We start from the raw sequence: 22177 nt of genomic DNA, 5'->3' as shown, positions 1-22177 counted from the left end.
TGTTATGCCACCAATTCACTGCAGGGGACGCCAACGCTGATGTTCTGGTTGGCGGGAAAGGAGCCGTTTGGCAAGCGCTATATAGCACACTTTGTGTACCCGATGCAAGGGACGCCAATGCTATTTTTTAACCTTGGGTCGCTGCTGGGACTCTGAGTCCCAAACTTCCTGGATGATGGGGGCAGAGCCGCTCAGCAAGCACTATATCGTGCCCCTCATGACCCTTCTGTGCAGAATGTACAAGGTTAAGCCCGCGAGTTAAGAGCTCGCCCGTCTGTGCCTATCCGCACCCGGACAAGGCTGGGCCTAGCCCGTCCCTTCCACCTCACCTCTTCCATCGTAGACCTCTACGTCACCTTTAAAATGGGAAAAAGAAATTATTTGCATTTGGTGCTCAATAATGCTAACCCAAGTAAGACCTATGGGTCAGTGTATATGGCTTGAATGGTCAATGCACTACCAGCTTGAGGGTGGAGAGTGGGGCTAGACTAGGGTGTATTCTAGCCCCCTTTCTGTTCACGTTTTATATCCAATGCCTTGAGATGGCCTTACTCTAGAATGCTACAGATTTGTCGTGAATAGGCTCTAGGCGCATTGTGGCATTGTTATTTGCCGACTAAGCAGTCCTGTTAACTCATAGATCTCTTGGACTAAAATGTTCATTAGTTTACTATGTAGAATTTATGACCTCTTTGGATCTTTCTATAAATAAAACTAAATCCCATATTATGAAAGTGGGACCCAAGTCTACAAAACGTTGCCAGCAGTACATCTTTGGCAGTGAAATCACGAGTGTACCTGCATTCCCTTACTTGGGGATTCAGTTTGATCAAACAGGATCCTTGCCTACCACCTTATCCATTAAAAAGCTTTCACTGATTAAAGCCATTGCAGCAGTCTCAGACTTTGCATCCAGGCTGGGCTATACACCACTCATGACTATGTTTAAGATTCACCAAGCCAAAAATATCTCAGTCTTTGCGTATGACAGTGACATCTGGGGTTACACAGACATTCACACTTTACAAATAGTGGAGAACTCTTTATTTAGACGCCTTCTCTCTCTTCCTCCGAGTACCACACGCTTTATAGTTCATGAGGAATTGGGAATGGGTTACATTTTGGACGTTCTTGCTCCCTTTCTTTTGCTCAGGTGGTTATCTGCGTGGGCAGTGAATTGTCCTTACCTTAACCGCATGCGTGCGGGCGGAATTCCGCCCGTACGCTGGGTTTTAGGGATTCGCACTTTACGTGACGAGCTGGGCTCGTCATGAGCGTGCGAGGAGGCTACGCCATGACGAGCCCAGCTCGTCATGAGCGTCGAAGGGGTTAATAAAGACATTATAAGGGACTATTTGAAGGGCGAAGATAGGAAATAAACCTAGCCGCGAAATCTTAACACTCTATCGGAGCAAATGTATGTCAGGGGTCTGTCATGGAGCTGCTATCTGGGGCAGGTATAACATCACCTCCCTTCAGACTCAAGAAAATAAATTCTTAAAAAGATTACTGGCAGCCCCCTATGGGATGGCAAATTACATAATCCACAAAGAATTGTCAACCCCATTCATTAGTGACACAACAAATGTTGCAGGACTCACTTTTTGGCATAGCATCTGGTCTAAGGACGAAACAAAACTCACAAAAGACCTAATTCTGGATTGTCTAGCACTTGATCAAAGCAGGTAGATTCCTTGGCTGGAGCACATACACAACATTTTAAAACACTGTAAACTTGACATGGACAGAAGAGACCCCCTTCCTATACTGGAACTTAGTAAACAGGAACTTAAGCACAAATATCTAAAACTAAAGGAAAATGAAAGAGACCAGTCTGTCAGTCAAAAACACACTGTCATGTCATATTGTGAGCGACCTTTTGTGAGGGGCCTACAGCCGTACTTAATACTAGTGAAAAACGTCCAATAGAGATTTTATCTCACTAGGCTAAGGATGAGTACGTTACATTACCTAGTTGCTTTCCCTAGAGTGGAAAAATGGTGTCAGAAACTACTGAAATGTCCCTGTGATGGAAAATCCATGCATAAAAATGCCAAGCTTGATTAATGATGGCCATACAGACTTTTTGATTAAATATTTCACAAATGTATTTTAAATAATTCTTTTACTGTATTTATCTTTTAAAATACCGGAATAACAATGTAAATTTAGGTATGTTTTTATTTTATAGTATGCTTTGATGGTGAGATTTGTTAAACCGAATAAAGCTGATTTTAATTACATTTGATTTGACTATTTGAAGTTTGATGAGGTAACTCAGATTGAAAGGTTGAGTTATGTTTTCTGCTTTTGGCCACCCCAATTTATTTCAAAACCCTGAAAGTGTGACCAAATCGGATCTGAAGTGGACTAAATCTACTTTCTTGGCCTATAACAACTACAGAAGCGAGATGGAGCAGCTACGGAATCTACAGTTCGGGCTCCGCTCTCCTGAAATCCACTCTGCTTATGGAGCCCAAGTTGATCATGGTGTGTAGGAACACCTAGAAATTTCTTTTCACCAGATTTAGGCTAAAATTGATCCAAAGCCCACTGGTGGCACCGAGTGGCTGGCATAAGGTAGGAAGTTTATCCGTTTGTGAATGCGATTTAATTTCTGTATGAGACACACTGGACTTTATATTCTTTTGTCTGTTTTATGCACACTTGAGGAGTACATTTATAGCCCCACTTTTAAAGGGTTTACGTGTTATTCAAGCAAGACCATATCTGCTCTTCTGTGACCGATTCTTTATAGAGGGCCTGTCACATTGAGGCTTTCACTGCTGATAGCTGTGTTTGAAGGTTGCTCAATTAATTCTGTACAGTTCCTTTGTATCTTGCATTTGAATTTATGGACTTGACCTTAACATGATTTTAATGTTTTATTGGTATTGTATATTTATTGAGTTTTTTTTATTGTTACTGTGTTTTCAAGTGTGCTGTTTGGTTTATTTTCATATAAACCGAATAAAAGAATTTTGGCTGACAGACTGATTGACTGGCTGATGGCAGGGGCTACTTCGGCTGTTGGATCACAATCACTTCTGTACGAGAAAGAACTTTCTAAGGTTTCTGTACAATGATCTGACAAGCATTTGACAAGAATTAAAAACTAAATTAATTAATCAAGTCAATTTCATCAGAATTATTATAAATTTGTCAGCACATGCCAGCGGCTTATCAGTACGCTATGGGTGAAATTAATTTTATACAATGTGGAGTACATCACCAGTAGTATTTATATTCCCCATTCCCAGAGGAGCGAAGGGAGAGGAGAAAAGAGGATGTGATTGTGTGGGGTTTCATAATTAATAAGGAATAATACATTTGGGGACTTTTTGGCATACTTTTCTATACTGTAGCTATTGTGTGTGAACTATAAATCAGTAAATGTTTTGTAATTTATTCTAACCAATCAATACAATTAAATATTTTGCCTTACTTTGTTTTTTGCAGTTTCCACGGTTGCCGTTGTAGCCAACACCCCAAAGTCAAAGACTGTATCGACTGTCGGCTCCCCTCCTACCAGCTTCTCCATCTGCAAATGCAGTGATCCCAGGATCCGTCGTATGGGAGCATCAGGGTGAAGATTAGACAAGTTGACTTTTTTCTTTTTCTGCTTTCCACTCCCTTGTCTGTCCTTAAAGTCAAATATCAAAAGTTCTTGTAGTGTCAGCTACATCTTTCATTAGCAATACATCAAACATGCTTTAGCGCCACTGAGGAAAGTAAACTATGTGAATAACATTGAGAGTATCTCTCAGAGTCACCCCAGAGCTTCCTGTGACCAGGTCTACAGTGAGCCCACCCACCTTTAAGGATTCACTTGAGTGACCCACAACTATATACTGCAAGTAGGGCAAGCTAAAATGGCAAATCAGTCCTTTTGAAGCCTCAATACCATCCAAATAGCCCATGTGTTTGCCCCCCTTCAGGTAGACAGTCAATCAATAAGCAGCATTCTTTGTCACAGCATCATTTGGTTCAAAGAAGTTGGGAGATGCCCTTAAATCAGTTGGTCCTGGAAAGTACCTATACTCAGGACCCATGCCCCTCATCACATGTCTAAGCTCAGGCACGTCCTGCACACTCCCTGAAACTCACTTAAACATGCAAACACATATCTCACAACTGTAAGCATTTTTAATGCAGTCAACGTCACAGACATAGCTCAATACTCCCCCACTGACATGCTGGGTACCCTCATCCCCTGGCACACAGCACTCTGGAGGGATTTCCATTATTCACAATTGACTATGGCCTTGACTGATCTGGGAGCCCTCTGATCTAGCCTCTGTCGAATTGCTCGGTAGCCACATTCCCATCACTGCATCACATGGCACCTACTTTACATTCATCTATTTACCTCCTGAAAACAATACCTTCCTCAAAGAAGACATCATCACTATCACTTTCATCAATCAAAGCAACAACCTTCTAACTCAGGTATTTCAATTTATCAGGTGACCCAACCGCTTAGAAAAAGAAGATCTCTTAGACACCCATAACCAAATCCAGCTCCTCGAAAGCCCCCACCTACCACTATACAGATGCTCACATCCTAGGCAACACCCTTGAATTAGATATCATGTTCATGGCCAATATCGACTGCCATACTGCCATCACCCAGGTTATCACTGTGGCATCCCATTATTCATCAACTATCCACCTGCCTAAGTCATCCTAATCAGCCAATCATCAGAACCAATAGTTTAACCCCTTCCATGCTCATGACGAGCTCAGCTCGTCATGCAGTACACTGCTCGTGTGCTCTAGGACGAGCTGAGCTCGTCATGAACAATGGATTTACATATTATTCAGCACAGAAGGGGAAAGGTCGTAGCACCCAAGGTGTTAAGCAACTTACATGTGAAGCAATCGTCAAAAACCTGGTTATTCTTTTCAATCATTACCCAATGAACTAACAGTGATAACACACTTCAGCCTGTCTTCAATAGTGACACAAAAAAACTAAGTTAATAAAGATGCCCCGTTGGAAAAAGCTAACTCCACACACCTTTTATAACCAGGAACTCTAGGTGACCAAACAAACAATTCACACAGATCAAAACTTAATGGTGCACAGGACGCTTCCAGGACAAACAAACTGAATTTAAAAATCCCTGTGGAAAACCACAAAGATATCTAAGACAACCTACCATACAGCCACAAATACTATTTTGTCTGCTAACCCCCGGGTATTTGAACATCCTTTGGATATTAGAGGCCAGCTAACTCCACACCTGGGTAACTTGTACAGAGAAGACTCCTGAATCTCTTCTCATCATTTTAAATCCAAGTATAGACAGTAAAAACCTGCTAACTCCAGTAAAGAGCTCTGACCAGACAGCTAGTCAATGTTTTTCCTTCAGAAGGTCAGGCCTGGACGTCAATGCTACCTTCTACATAAAACACAGTACTTTAAAACATGACAATGAAGTAGCACTGCCTGAGCCAGGGAAATTAGATCCCATTTTCAAATGGACTCGAGAGGCAGCAATTTATAGTCATTCCAGCAAATGATCAGGTTCTCTGAGGTGACAATATATGCTGTATGTGCATACTTAAGTCTTCATATGTCAGTGCAATATTCATGCAAAACATCAGAGCAGATAGTAAATGTAAATGTAAATGTATTGCGACTTATATAGCGCACGTATCACCCGAAGGTATCAAGGCGCTTGCTTAGGGAACCCGTCCTGGTATTCCCCTGTGAGATACCCCGGCAGGGTATCCACAAGGTGAAAGCCAGGCATCCCGCCGCGAGGGGCCGTAGTGGAGATTAAGCAAGCTATTGCCCAGAGTCGCAGAGTGTGACCCCGTGAGTCGAGTAGGCACCGGAGTGAGAATTGTCGAGTCCGTGGAATTTTTGAGCCCGAGACCCGCCGAGGCGGGAAATCGAACCCTGGTCCACAGCCGATCTCAGTTTCCGGGTCTGCCGCCTCTAACCACTGATAGTGGAGGCAAAAGACTGAAAAGGGGTAAGAAGATCGTCTGGGAATTATGAAAAAGGAAGGACACAATCTGCTGCAATACTGCATCCGTACCAACTTTTCCTACCTTCTGGACCCTAATGTCTGGTCAGACATAATCCAGGGTACATATCTTGCCCAAAGTATAAACACATAGCAAGGGGTTCGATAATTGTCAGATGTGCAATTTGCCACTATACCAGTTTACACACCTCTAGGGATGTACACTGTTTGGCCACAGAATGTTTTCCAGGTTGTAGATGGTGAAAATTGTTTGGCATGATTCTTCCTTGTACAATATTTGGACCCACGTTATAATGCAGTTTTCAATGCAAACATTGCTGGCAATCCTCCATGGCGTACTACTGTCAAATCCAGAGGTCATTCAAATATATATTAATTCTCCCTGTGAATATTCAGAACTAGCTGCAAAATAGTGACTGCCTGATGCCTCACACAACTTCTTCATGCACCTAGTGGCTTCCTTGATAGCTTGTGTGTTCTGGAACTCCTTCAAGTTCTTACAAAATTTATTTTGATGGATCTTGTTCTCTTCAATCTATGTGCATAAATTATTGCATATCTGTATTTTTGGATTTATCTGACATAAGGAAAACGTGCTTCATCCTATCTCGCCTCCAGGAGAATCTTCATTAAGGTCATAAGAACAGAAAAGCCATGACCATGGAAAATATACGTATCACAAAATTAAATTTATTTAGAAAAGCTTATTTTAAAAACATAGTTTTGTAGCCTGACTGTAGACTATATTGGCCAAAGGTAGTTTATTTTTCATAAAAAAGAATACAATTTTAATTTTAAAAAGTAATTAGTGTAAAACAAGTGATCACAAAAACCCTTTCGCTAAACTTTACTTAATAGAAAAAGGAAATAAAATAGGCAATGAAGAAGGATAAGCTGCATCCTTTAGAGGCAACACATTGATACTGCCCCTTCAAGAAAGCACACACCACCAATATTAGTGAATCATAATTGGTTTCTTTTTAAAGGTAGAAATGCGTTCAAGTAGTATTTATCTGACACTTTGAATGGACTACATGTTAGTCTTCTGTGTATTGATCAGCTCTGCATTTGCCACTTTTGTGAATCCTTGAGGAGGAACTGTGCCACGTGGTGGTAGTGGCTGATGGCTTTGTAGGTGTAACTGGACTGAAAAGGTTCAGCCCGGGCAAGGGGCAGACACTGGAGTCAACGATTCCCCTCGTTCCGAGATGCCCTATGCCAATGGCCAGCTCATCCCTCCTGGGAGTAAAGTCCTGATTATAGATCCACTAATATAGCTGTGTCTTTACAACCAGAGATGTCAAACTTACATTGGTGGATTGGAGATGGCAATGCTGTAATATGCAGGTCTGGAACTTGCAGGACTGAATTTTAAGGAACTCTGGCATTCAAGATTGGAAATCCTATTCTGAGGTTGCAGGACTGAAGAGTGCATAACTTGAGCTGGCAGACCTAGAGTTAGCAGGAAGACTCAAATACATGAACCTGATTGCTCACAATATGTCTGAAGAGATGTGGCACAATAAGACACAGCTCTGTGACTGCTTATGTGCTAATGAAAAATTAAATGAATGCCCAGGAAAGTCAAGTCTAGTAGCACCCATGACAGCTTGATAAGAAACCATTTGAAATTAGATACTAGCAGCCATGGAAGATATTGGCCCGCCTGCCTGATTTATATCAGGGCAGACCATTGGTGTAACCTATGTGAGACTACTCCGTGTCTGCCATGATTACACCCCTCTGACGTCCCAATGGTGTAAGGGCTGCCAGAGGCTGGCCTCTGTGTTTGTCCACCGACTTTAGATAGGCAGACATACAGGTCAGTTTACAATGCCTGTTATCGCCAGGACAAGCCTGCCAGAAAGGGACACTGAAAAATGTATACTGCCCCCCCCTCGCTGTGGGAAATAACTCCTACTGCAAGGAAGGCATTATTCGTTTTCTTAGTTCCCATTTCCCTGCACACCCACACAGACAAATACACACACACACAGTGGACCCCTGGGTAGTGCTAGGTCCTTTGCTTTAAGACCGCCTCTAGTTACGTTACAGAGACGTGGCTGCGTACAGCTCTCTCACCTCCTTTACAACATCTGGTTGCAGCAGTCAGCCTTCACTCTATGATGCAAATCATCTCAGGGAGAGGAGAAGCTCTAAAGAAGAGGAGTAAACCCTAAGAGTCCACTGGATTGCTGAGAGCTACCTCAAAGGCCAACAACCCTGCAATCCTTGACCCCCAAAGTGGCTAGCAATCCCCAATGGCTGGTACCAGTAGTTATGGTCATTGGCATTGGACGGTTTGAAGGAATGTCATGCCATAGATGTTACATAATCAACCACCAGGCAGAATCAGGGGAAAATGCAGGAGTCACAGAGCCTTGTAATCCTGCCAGTTCTGTCTCCTGTGAGATCGAAGATGAACTGCCTAAGGCTTCAGGTGCAAATGAGTCCACAGAACCACAGTAGTAATTGCTAATATCAGACCTTGAAATTATAACAAGTCTCTGGTGCACGCTGAAGGAAGCTTCGGGAGTTGATTACGGAGGCATCTGTCTTCTGGCAGGACAGAGAGCACATATCAGGCTTGAACAAGGTCCCAATGAAGTGATGGATCTGGATCAGCACCAGCCAAGAGGACGGGGTTGTTCCCTGAAAACATGTGTTGGCAGTATATGTAGTGTAGTGTAGCTCCTATTTTCCCAATAGGCTCTGCGCATTGGAATAGTACCTACAGCAGTAAAGGCCTAGGCCAGACGTTAACTAGGTCTACTACTGTCGATACTAGACTTAATTTTTGGGTTTGCCAGCTAAGCTCAGAGTTCGCTAGAAACTTTCTCGAATGTTCAAGGAAGGATTAACTCCCCTGATTAGACAAGAAGGGATTTAGTTTCTGACAACCATAGAACATGACAACTTTGCTCTCCCCTAATCAAGAGTCAATCTCAAGAGTCGTGTGAGCACAAGGCAATTATTTTACTCAGTCAGTACGTGCATTCTTAGTCTCATCAGAATGTAGAGAAAAGGAAGAGACGGGCGTGTTCAATAAAAGATGTTATTTATTGATCAGTCTCTTTTCTCGTACAAGAGAAATGGATCGATATTATTGCGATACTTATAGTTAAGTAAAGTGCATACATTAGAAGCAATAGTATAAAATAATACTGTAAAAACATTGATATGGTTTCTGAGCCATATGATGTTTTAAAATGATTAAAATATATTTACATACACATATACATTTGACTAAACGTACTCAACTGGTGTTTCTAAATACGCCTACCCCGTGTACCTGACCTAAGTCTAATGCGTGGGCGGGAATAGAAAGTTACAGTTTAAGTTAAGTTTGTTTTGCCAAGTGAATAACTAAAGAATTCTCTAGGAGGGGTTATTCAGTTCTGTACCTGGAATTTAGGATGAATGAGGAATGGTATCTCTTTCTCTGCTCTCGATATTCCAGGCTGCCTGCGAGGGCTACCCGGAAGCGCCGGTGCTGGGTCTCTCGGCTTGAGATAGCAGCGCGTCTCTCAGCGCGTCAGGAAGGCGGGGCTGCTGCCTGCGGGGTCTGCTTCTGCTCTCTGCTTCGGCAAGTATGGCTGCTCCGTCTTGTCACCACGCGTGTGTTTTGCATAGGGCAAGGTCGGCAATATTTATACCTTAAAGGTGCCGGGATTGACGTAAGGATGGACATAGGTACGTCAATAAAGATGTCATACGACTTGCTCGTTAGCACATTCTTTACTAAAGTTCTCTGTGAAATCAAAACAATGGCCGCACGGATTATCCAGGTTGTCATAGGTTTGATTTGTTATGAGAACGTCGTATGCCTTATCAGGGGCTGGAGGAATGTCGCTTGTCTAATTAGATCTCAAGCGTTATGACCTAATCAGATAACACGTTCCTGTGCCGTAGTGTGACTGCGTCAGATAACGGTATCTGCATCATGGGGGATTTCTTGCCTCATGGGCTGACTGTTAGTTAACTAGCTAGTAAGTTTAACCAGAATAGGGTCAGGAATAGGGGGATCGATTCAGAACCTATAGAAATACACGACAGTAGTAGGCAGACAGTATTTGTATTGAATCCTTGAAATGCTCTTATAAGATTTCCATGATGAAGAATTTGGTATTCGAAAATAAAGGAAGCAACTAAAGTGGAACCTATGCGTGAATGGGACTTTTTGACTTCATGAATGCCTCCTGGGGGATTCAATGGATTGGGAATGCATCAGTGGGGTAGTGGTGCAGGAGGAATTAAGACGCTGGGCTATTTTCCTTATTTACTCTATGAACATTTTGACAAGAGGACAAAAAAAGAGAGCAAATGTGATGAGGATGGCACAACCCTGGCAGAACTGGGAATACTCTGGGATGCCACCCACATAGCAGTTCTCTGATCCAACTGAAGGTAAGTCCTGCCTAAAAGGCATATTCAAAAGAGAATTAGTCCACAGAGAATTCCATCCTCAAAGAGGATCAAGATATGACTCTGAAGACCCTTTACATGTCCTCTGAAAGGGGTGATGAGGTTTGTTGCTGGAGTCAACAGGCTGGGCAGCTGACATATATAGATACAATAAACAGAGGACTAAATATGTTTGGTACAGGGCGTGTCCCTATGTGAGCCTTGAGTCTATCCATACTGATACACAAATGTGCGTCAGTGTTACATGCCACAGGCATTAAATGCTCCCCAGAAATCCAATGCTATAATCCCTGATCACTAGTGCTGGAATCGAGTGTTAACTGACCACAGCAGACTGTCGTGACTGTCCTATGCAGTTTGCCAACAACAGCATACATGCAGCACACCAATATACATCCAGTGTATTTGTTAAATCAGTAGTATGCTAAACAGGGGGCATTTGGTTTGGTTTTGCTGTCTTGATAGAAAATGGCTCACTTCACGGGCAAATAGTACGTCCATTTGTTTGAATCGTGTTCTGGTTTGGCGCAGCAAACTCATTAACCCACTGAGATGCCTTACATAGTAATGTTCTGCAACTGGTGCATTACGATAAAACAAGCTTGTGGTAAGAGATTGCACACGTATGTGTACATAAAGGGCTTTAAACACCCGAGGTACTTTACTAGCATTATACTGTAATGTATTTGATTCACACACATCTCTGCATCAACAGCTTCAAACCCCTAGCCATCTTAAGAAGCATACTACCTCTTTTGATGATCTAGTAAAGTAATGTAGTGGCTGAGAGCTTTCAGGTATTCATGAAGGAAACACTTTGTCAGAAGATCTAACGTTCAGAGGGTGAATAATGAATGCATCTTGCCTCTGGTGTTTCACGAGTGACATTACCCGGGCTTCTTGCCAGGGTTATGTCACCAGGCTGTGTAAGTTTCAAAAGATTAGTCATAATGGGGCTACTGCTACCAGCTGACTCTGTGAGGGGATCTGATGCATGAGTAGCGTGGGGCACAAAATGAGAACTGTGCAATTAGAGATAATTGAAGAATGAATATGAGGAAGATGAAGGCTCAATGTTTAAATACATTTATGTTTACAAAGACAGCACTTTAATCCCTTACTATTCACACTTTACACTAGAGCGCCCACATGTCCTCTCACCTGTGTTGTGCTGGCAATAAGGTCATTAGAAGGGCATGCACATGATGCAGCAATTGTACTCAGCTCAGGGTATGAATAGATCAATAATTATTGCTCATGTAAGACAATAATTTATGGCCCAATTTAGAGTTTGGCATTGCGACGGAGTACCCTTTCTACCAAACTAAAGGCCCCCCACCTCATTTTGAGGTGGGTGGACCTTCAGTATGTTGATAGCGGAGAATACTCCGGCACTGCTGTCGACATACTCCTCTGACGACCCATCAGATTAATAGATGTCGCAGGTTTTGCCATATGTCTGCTTGCCCTATTTTGTGTAGGCAGACAAATGGCAAAGTCAATAAGGGGCAGTGAAAACTGCACAATGAAAACTTTCACGGTGGGGGGGGCATTGCTTTTTTCCCAAAAAGCAAATCTTTTTTTTTTTTTTTAAGTTGAAAGTTTGATGTACGACTGTTATATTGACAGAGCAGTCCATAAAGCTTTCAATGCATATACAGGAACAGTTGTGACAGCTGTTCTTGAAAATTCTAAAGGTGTCTGCTGGGCTGGTGGAGATCTCTAAATTTGGTGGGTGGAGAATCCTCACCACTCCGGGAATTCCATGGCGATGGTCCGCCAAATTCTAAATCAGGCCTTAATGTCTCTAATAGGGGGCCATTGGCGTGCATTATCTGCACTGCCCATTAGCTACAGTATAACATATGTCTCAATAACGACACATACATTATTCTTTGTCTATATTTCCTGAATAGAAATGGTGACCTGTCCCAAAAGTGCTGAAAGGAAGGAAAATCTTAAACAAAATGGCAAAGACAGTGTTGAGTACTTTTAGACAACTGGTTACAGCCCAAATCTCATTGACCTGCAAGGGAGAGTACGAAAGAAACACAGTAAAAAGAAAGAAAGAGAACAAAAGAAAGATAAAGAGGGGAATAAGGTTGGAAAGCAAAAATAAAGAGCAAACTAATAAGAAAAAAGGTAAAAGAAAAGATAAATAGTAAATAAAGAAGAAAGAATTAATGGCAGAGAGAAAGTGAGCATGAACCATACTGAGAAAAGAATCTAGAGAGGATATGGGAATAACTAAAGTTGAGACAGAGAATAATAGAGAAGAGCAAGCGTGAACTAGAAATATGAGGAAAATAAAATAAATAACTAACAAGAAAATGAGAGAAAAGGGGAAATGAGAGGTAGTATGGGCAAGAGGCTCAAAGAAAGAAAATAAAAGTTAGCAATTGGTGGAAAAAACAAGATGTATTAATGTCAATAGTCATGTCTTAGTGTCGTTGTAATGAGTGTATGTTGTGTGATTTGTTTGGATGTACAAACAGAAAATACACTTACAGGGATATATACGTATACAGACCACACTCAGACATTAACGTACACACAGAGACCACACACACAGACACATACAATCAGACAACACTCCTCTGGACACAAGAAAACACATCTGGGTGTTGGGTGGTTGTATATACAGATGTTGTGGGTGCATAAATAGTGAGCAGATAAGTGGATGTTTGGTTATGTAGCTGGATAGATCCAAGTGCAGATGGATGAATGAGTGGTTGTGGGTCGATGAATTAATGTGCAGGTGTGGATGAGGTGTTGAGTGTTTAGGTGAGGATGGATTAAGGACGCATGAAGAGGAGCCGATGGATGTACAGATGAAGGTAGATGAATATGAAGTGGAGGAAGAATGTCTGTGGGTGGAAGAGTGCATGAATTTCTAAGTGTAAGTAGCAAGGTGGATGGAGAGATGGATAGATGGGTGAACATGTATGGGTTGAAAGATGAATGGGTGTCATTGCATTGAATTCAGACTACAATTATCTACCTGGACAGCATTGCTTGCCTTTACTGCCCATGTAGTGGTTCCTCAAACTGTCAGTCACTCTCTTGTGCTACTCCCAATGACTTCAGACCTTTAGGCCCCTAATGCTCCAGCTCCTGCTGATTTCAGTTATTCTTTCACGAATACAACTGTCTTTAGGAATTCATCAGGCATAGGATTCTATTTCATATGTATTGAGCCGCACCCTTGTTCACACAGGCTACGTCTCTGGTAAAGGTTACCTGGAAATTATTCTTTGGTGACTCCCTTTTTACAGCTCCTCGAATATTTTCATCTCAGTTGAGGCACTGTGTGCTAGGACCCAATGTTTCCATAATCTCAGGTATTGAGATAGGAACATTGAGCAACTAAGTTGCTTACTGTAAATCCCAGTAAATAACGCAGCACCATTCAGAACAAAAGGTTTCCTCCATAGTTATTACCTGTTTGGTAATTCCTTGACAGAATTCAGCCATTGGTCCAGTCGAATGACTAGCCACCCCATGCTCCCAGATTTTATGGGACACTTACGACTTTTTAGCCAGTTGGGTGAGTGCAGAGCTCACTCCCTTAACTTCACTTCATTACATTTAAAGTCCTTCTTCTATTAAAAAAACGAAGCTTGTGTATAACCTGTCACTCTCCTCACCCTTGTTGTAATCCCAATGCTTAATGGCGACCCAGGTTCACCGAGCAGGAGGTTCTGGGAGCACACTCCTCAAATCAGGTCCAGAAAGGTATACATTCATTGCCTACCACTATGATGAAACCAAGAAATGGTTCAAATATACTGCAATGAAACCATTTCCAGAGCCCAAAACTGCAGATAAAAACATTACCTGTAAACTCTACATTGTTGTGACAGACCTCCTATTATACATGCACACCTGTGAAATGAGGCACGTGACATTCATTCCTACAGAATCTCTAAGCGTATGGAAATTTAGAGCAATCTTTTTTTTTTTTCTTTTCTTTTTTTTAAAACCTTTATTCATAGAAGCAGAGCAATACAAGCGCAGCCCTACAACCACAGGGGCCGGCCGCAAAATCAGGAGATCAAAAAAAGAGCAGTTTAGACGTATACGATAAAAAGTAAGTACAGTATAGCCGTAAGATGTGGTCGTAACACAGGAAGCGCAAGGATAAAAGAGGTTTCATTTTTTTTTTGTAAAATTTTGTAAAATTTTTTTTTTTTTTGTAAAATTTGAGGTTTCATTTTTATGATATTAAGAGGAGGCAGCGGCTATATCTACCAAGGCGTCATGCAACACAATCAAAGAAAAGGAGACGGGAGGGGTACATCCCCCCATGCAATCAGAAAGGAATAATAAATAACGGATTTAGAGCAATCTTGAACTAAATGTTTCAGGAAAGTTCTCTTTCTACAGGAATTACATCACCATTTATTTCAGGGCCATTATCATGTTCAAAGACAATGGCTGAAATCTGAGCTGTATGGAGGAGATCTTTCACAAGTCTGACCAGAAACAAAGACTCCTTAATGGGTTCACATGGCCAACCAGTCCCAATGTTTCCAACACCCAACATCACAAGTCTGACCAGAAACAAAGACTCCTTAATGGGTTCACATGGCCAACCAGTCCCAATGTTTCCAACACCCAACCGATCAAGCACTATACCATGCACCAAAGGCAACCAAAAGAACAAAATAGTTGGACTCACGACCTTCCTCCCAAGCACCCATCTCCAAAGGGTTCTAACCAGCCTGTAACACTTAACCTGAGGTCAGAGGAGTACCAGATTCACCCTCTATATGTATACCAGCAGAGCATTACAGAACAGATTACCAAAACAACATTTCCTAATCTTTCCTGTACTTTGCCCAAACCAGATCCAAGTGCATCGTAAAATGAGGCTTCATCAATGCACAATATACCAACAGGTATATCTTGGATACAGGAACACTCAAAACAGATGGCCCTACAGAAGGACTCACGGATTCAATGATTTGCAACTGCAACTGCAGTCACATACAGTTGATCAGTTACAGACACTTCTAATGAGGCCGGCCAGTGGAGGGGACCAAGGGATCTCTTTTTTTTTTAAAGCCAAGTAGGTTCAATTATAAAACATGAGCTACTTTAAATTACAAAAAACAAGTTTCCCATTTGGGAATGCAAACACAGGCATTGTGGTCTGCTGTTCCTGGCAGGCCATACTCACTGTGTTTTCTGCAAATCACAGGGGGGTCAGAAATAGCGACCTGCCAAAATAATATACATTTGGAAGGTAATTTTGCGAACCTCTGTGACAGGAGATTTTGTCGAGTGGCCTGTACCCAGAAAGATCTCTAACCCCACTATTGATCATTACATTTGGAGACTGAGAAAAGTATATGGTCTTGAATCTGAAGAATTTCTGAGGGTGATATTTGGGGCAGTTTTCATAAAAGATATTGTGCATAATGCAAGACTTCTGCAAAAGGATTTGTTCACAACCTAGTGTTGTGAACGAAGATAAAAAGGTTGTGGCGGAGGAATTTATTCATGCACGTCTAGGCGTTCCCTTCCTAATTGCATCCGCAAATCAATGTATGAATGTTTTGTTACCGCAAATACGGTTGCAAAACACTCAAAAGTTGCCACCCTCTTCAAGAGGGTGGTAATGCAGTTGCAATTTGGAAGGGGTCCCTGGGGGGCCCCTTTCCCTTTGTGACTATTACTAAAAAAATGTTTTAAGGGCAGGCAGTGGTCCCAGGGAATCGCAAACAGTGTTAAACACACTGTTGTACATGGCATATTGCATCTCGCAAATTGCGACTCGCAAATGAGTCGCAATTTGCGAGGCAGAATTTTGCTGGTCGTACATCTGGCCCTTAGTTCTCTCCAAATAAAACTTCAAACATCTCTTAACGTCAAGGGTGTGGAGCGACCTTTGTGCCTCACTCTGATAGAATGTCTTTAAGACAATTGGTTCATAGAGGTGGAAATTCATAGATATCTTGGGTATGAATCGAGGATTAGTATGCAGTGTGACTCTGTCTTTCTTGAACTGCAGGTATGGCTCTTGCATTATAAAGGCTTGAATCTCACTAACATGTCTGGCAGATGTAAGGCTAATACAACTGCTGTTTTCCATGTATGATTTTTGATGTCAGCTTTATGCATGGGTTCGAAGAGTCTTCTCATCAACCGTGTCAACTCAAGATCATATTTAGCTGCTAAGTAATTGGTGGTTTTCTTATCGGCAGTTAAGTTCGGAATAACCCTTTCAGGAATTCTTTTATCAACCTGTCACTGGGACTTCTTCTTGTTAGAGCATCTCTATCTTGAAATTGCACCTAGATGTATTGTAATCGAACTGTGATATAGACCTGACTGAGCTAATGACAGAATGTACGGTAGTACTTGCGCAGGCTCTGAGGAGAAAGGATGCCACTCATTAGATGCACAATAATTACACAATTTCTGACCATCTTGCCTTGTATGACATGTTTGTGGACTCCGCTCTAGCTTTCCTAAAATGCTTCTACACTGTTGGGAAATATTTATCTGTTGAATTCAGAATCCAGTTGGCTAAGCTGAGAGATTCCGGGTTTGGATGTATCTGTTGCCCACCATTTCTGTTGAGTAATCCTGGACTGGTTTTATTTGAATATGACTGTGTTCTGATATTAGGAGAATCTCTGTGTACCAGAATTGTCTCTGCCACACCTGAGCTATCAGGATAATCTGCACAACTCTCTTTTCATCTTGTTCAGTGTTTGTGGGATTAAAGGTTGGGTGGGAAAGCATACGTAAATATGCCTGACCAAGACAACTGAAACAAATTCCCCCATGATCTCTTGTGTGGTAACCTGCTTGCTGATCCTCTCCCTCACCAAAGACCCCCACACCGCCAAAACCAACCTCCACGAAGGAATGAAGGCGGTCGCCGAATGGATGACGAACAGCTAACTGAAGCTGAACTCGGACAAGACAGAGGTCCTCATCCTCGGATCCACCTCTTCAGCCTGGGACGACTCCTGGTGGCCGACCGCACTGGGAACAGCCCCAAAACCCACCGACCATGCACGCAACCTAGGGGTCATCCTCGACCCCACCCTCTCCATGGCCAAACAGGTCAATGCTGTCTCCTCCTTCTGCTTCAACACCCTCCGCATGCTCCGCAGGATCTACAAGTGGATCCCCACCGATACGAGAAGAACGATCACCCAGGCCCTCGTCAGCAGCAGGTTGGACTACGGAAACGCGCTATACGCAGGAGCTTTGGCCAAACTCCTGAGATGGCTGCAACGCATCCAGAATGCCTCTGTACGTCTGATCCTCGAATCCCCATTGCAGCCACATCACACCCCACCTGAGAGACCTGCACTGGCTCCCCGTCAACAAGAGGATAACCTTCAAGCTCCTCAAACACGCACACAAAGCACTCCACAACACCAGGCCAGCTTACCCCAACAGACGACTCAGCTTCTACACCCCAACCCAACCCGCCAGCTCCGCTCCGCCGGCCTCGCCCTCGCCGCAGTCCCCCGCATCCAAAGAGCGACTTCTGGTGGCAGATCTTTTTCCCACCTCGCCGCCAAGACCTGGAACACCCTCCCCACCCTCCTACGGCTGACCCAAGACCTACTGACCTTCAGAAGACTCTTCGAGACCTGTCTCTTCAAGCAGTAGCAGCACCCCCCACCCCCAGCGGCTTGAGACCCTCACGGGTAAGTAGCGTACTTTACAAATGATATAATTGATTGATTGATTGATTGATTGCGTAGTGTGAACACTTTTTGTTTGCTGCTGTAGCAAACAGATCCAGAGAAGGTATTACCCATTTGTTGAATATTTTTCTGAGTTGAGTGTATGACAATTCTCACTTGTGACAGTCTTTCATGGGCCTGCTTAAGTCGTCCGCCTACTGGTTTTCCTTGGCCTAAGCATGTTCTGCTTACAATGAAATTCTGTGTTGTAGACCCCAGTTCCAAATGTCCTGTGCTTCTTTGGATAGAGAACGTGAACTTGTTTTGAATTGTTTGTTTAAAAAAAACATTGTGGTTATGTTGTTAATCAAGACCTCTGACCCTTTCACTCTTGGTAGGAAGGCTCTGAGTCACAATGCTACTACCTTCAGTTCCAGCAGATTGATATGTTCACTTCTTTCTTTGTTTTACCATTTTACACACACATCCAGGTCATAGAAATCTACTCCCCAGCCTTCCATTGAGGCATCCATTGACATAATGTAGCTTGGAGTCTTGAATAAGAATGTTGACCCCACTGCAATAATTTCTTTTTTCATCCACCATTGCATCGTGCACTTAATTTCTGGTGTTATAAGGACAACATCTTTGAGCTAGCCTGTGTCCTGTGTCCATAGCTTGTCCACTTGTTCTTGCAGCAGTCTCATGTGCAACCGGCAGTTCGGGGTGAGAGGAATGCATGATGAAACGACTTGAATTGCTTTACTGAAGTGGACCTTTTTCTTGATAGGGTAGATCCCAATGTCATTATCTTTGCAACCCTCACTGTTGTTGGATATACCTTGCAAATATTTGTATTCATGACAGCGCCCACAAAAGTGATTGTTGTGTCTGGAGTTATACAAGATTCCTCCTTGTTTGTATGGAGGCCTAGTCCTGGAAAAGTTGCAGGCATGTCATTGTAGAGTCCCTTGCAGCCTTGCAAGAATTTGCTTTTATCAGCCAATCATTCAGGTATGGAAATACCCGATGACCATTCCTTCTTAGGTAGGCTGCTACTGGTACCATGCCTTTGGTACAAATTCTGTGTGTATACTTTAGGCCAAATGGTAGAACTGCTAATTGCTAGTAACTTCTGTCCACTTTGAATCTGAGATATCTCCTGTGCCTCACGTGTATCGATATATGGAAATAGGGGTCTGGAAGAAGATCCAACTATGTCATGTGGTCACCTTTGTTTAACAAAGTAATGATGTCCTGTAGCTTAACCATTCTCAATGATCGTTTTTGAGGTATTTGTTTTGCTGTCTCAGATCCCACACCTGTCTCTATTTTCCATTCTTCATATTTAAAAGAATAAGGTTGGAGTAAAAACCTGTGTGTCTGCAGCACTGTTGGACTTCTTCTATTGCTCCCTTCGAAATCTGAAATTTGATTTCCTCTCTTAACAGCCGCAGAGGCTGGTGTGACCTTCTAACATGCGGATGGTATAGAGGTTTCTGGATAAACTCTACGGTGTGCCCATACATTATGATGTCTAAAGCACACCTGTTGAAAAAGATGGATTTCCAAGTTTCGTAGTACCTGTAGAGAGTGTCTCTGAAATTCAAGGGAGGTGATGGTACAGAGGCAACCGGTGTCACTTCTCTGTCACTGTCTTCTGGCGGATACCTGGCTTTTGATGCGACTGCAGCTCTTCTTCTACTTGGCTGTCTGGAGAAACTTGTGGTTTGTGAAGGTCTATACTGCTGGGAGAACTGCTCACGATATCCCTATGCCTGCTGATGATATGGCTGGTATTTATATGGTTGGTTTCCTCCACGAAATGAATATTGTCCTCTACTTTTACCACCTCGAAAGGATGAAAACCTTCTTCGTTGTAGGACTCCTAAGGATCTCACGGTCTCCGTGTCGGCCTTGATGGAATGCAAGGTGTCGTCAATGTGTTCTCCAAATAAGACTTCACCGTTGTTGGGCATTTCTAAAAGTTTTGACTGCACTTCCAGCCGAAAAAATGTTGCCTTATGCCATTCCTGCCTTCTCAAGACTGCTGCTCCAGCCATGTGTCTGAAGTCTTTAAGAGCTACATTGATCTCTGAGGATGTGCCCTCCCCTTCTTGTAGAATGGCTCTGGCTTCCTGTTTTTTATCTTCTGGCAGGGACTATATAACTTGAGCTAGGTCTGATCACATCTGATGGTCATACCTGCCAAGTATGGCTAGGGCATTGGATGCCCTTATCGTGATCACTGCCATGGCGGAGAAATGCTTCCCTATATTGTCCAGTCTTCTACCCTCCTTATCCGGAGGAGCTGAACAGGGTGCTATCGGATTCTTGGATATTCTTTGAACTGGCTGCATAACCACAGAGTCAGCTTTTGGATGACCTCTCATGCAGACTAGGGAGCTCTCAGGAGCCTTGTAATTTTTATCCAGCCGCAGTATTACCGCGGCCATTGTAGCTGGGTTCTTCACGACCTTAATCTCTTCAGTCCAAATGAATTCAACAATTGGTATAGATCTCATTGTTTTTTTGTTTGATCACTTGAAATCATACAAGAATCTCTTGGTATGTTGTAGGGAGATTAAATTGCTTTGCCACTCTCTCCAGACAGGCATGGAATCCTCCAATATCATCAGGCGGCGAGCTAGCACTTGGGGGAGTTGGTGGTGCAGATAAGGGGGTCACCTAGTAGTCCCATTCATTACCTGTAGTAGTTGCCTGATCCTGTTGTATTTCACCCTCTTCGGGTTCATCATCCCCTTAAGCAACATTTGTTTTTGTTTTATTCTCTCCGCTGCAATGTGTATCTCTTTTTCATGTTGTATTTTTTATCTCTGTTTTGCTTCCTTACTGCCTTCCTACTATGTAATGCAATTTCCTTCAGTTTTTACAGTGTGTATGTAAAGCGCTCTGATACCTACAGTTCTAGCTAGCGCTATATAAAACGTTTAAAATAAAAATAAGTTAATAGTCATTGTATATGGTGAGAGTTTCTAATTGTCTTGGCTGGGGAATTACTTTATGCTGTACCGGGGGGCTGTCTGATGCAATAAAGTTTCCCTTTGAGGCACCCAGCTTGCACCTGTTTTGAAGGTGTTCCATCCTTACCAGGAAACCTCTCATAAAAGTCCTGCAAAATTAAGCGGAGATCCATCACTAAAGCTACAGGGACTTGCATTATTGGCTCATATGATTGTTGCAAATCTAAGGTGTCATGATGAGATTCAAATTGGAGGAATTCCTCGTATGTTTTCTCCCTACCTTGCTGTCTGTCCTTTTAAGGAAAAGTCATCTTGTGAGTATTCAGACTTGTTCTTCATCTTCATCCGAGTCTTGGCGTTTAACGTGGAGTTGCGATGGGCTTGTCGTATCTCTAAAAAAATCCGTTATTGTCATACGCTTCCATGTCCCCCATTTCAAGAAGAATCAATGGTGGCAACAGTGAAACCTTGCTGGGCGTGGTTAGCTCTGGCCTTAGCACTAGTTCAGCAATGACCGGCAATGGGACTGTCGACGGTGCCATTGACGAAGAAAATGGTCTCTGTCTCGTTGGTGTCATCTTAGCTGTCCATGCAAGTGGCGTTGATGGAGCTGCCATTGGTTCATCTACAAATGGTGTCGACGAAGGCGCGGGTATGTTCTGCGTTGAAAAAAACATTATCAATACTACTGCTAACCGTTGAAAAAGTCGTATACATCGTAATCATAGGCTGACGTAGTCATCCTTGTCGTTGACGATTTAGTCAGCAAATTGCCTGATTTTTCAGAGGAGGCTTCCTGGTGTCAGAAGAGGCAATGTCTTTTCAAAAAGTGTAGAAGGCTCTGATGCTGATACCTTTTGACCTTTTTTCTCCTGAAGTGATGGAGAAATCCCCTTTTCCAATGTGAGCTTCTGTTTATCCGGCTTTTATTGGGTTTCTTTAGACAGTTCAGTTAAATATTTACTGGATCTCTCTCTTTTTCATGACCCTTTCACCTTAGGGCAGGACACTTCATCTCCAGAATCTGGAGTTTCAGATACCTTTCTCTTTTTAGGCGATAACAGTAATCTTGCCTCTCTAGCTTTAGAGTTTTTGCTGAGAATGTTCGCCAATA

General features: G+C 42.7%; 1 protein-coding gene across 2 annotated transcripts in view; it reads right to left on the bottom strand.

Moving 5' to 3' along the window:
* LRRC43 (leucine rich repeat containing 43) overlaps positions 1 to 22177 on the bottom strand; it is a 265731-nt gene that overhangs the window by 51281 nt on the left and 192273 nt on the right. For both annotated transcript variants that reach the window (XM_078667557.1, XM_078667556.1), the window contains exon 10: positions 3446 to 3643. In XM_078667557.1, the coding sequence (XP_078523683.1) occupies positions 3446 to 3643 (198 nt within the window). The remainder of the gene's footprint in view (positions 1 to 3445; positions 3644 to 22177) is intronic.

The sequence above is a fragment of the Lissotriton helveticus genome, chromosome 11 (genome assembly GCF_964261635.1).
Source record: "Lissotriton helveticus chromosome 11, aLisHel1.1, whole genome shotgun sequence".
Classification (NCBI taxonomy): domain Eukaryota; kingdom Metazoa; phylum Chordata; class Amphibia; order Caudata; family Salamandridae; genus Lissotriton; species Lissotriton helveticus.
This window is presented reverse-complemented; position numbering and strand designations above follow the sequence as displayed.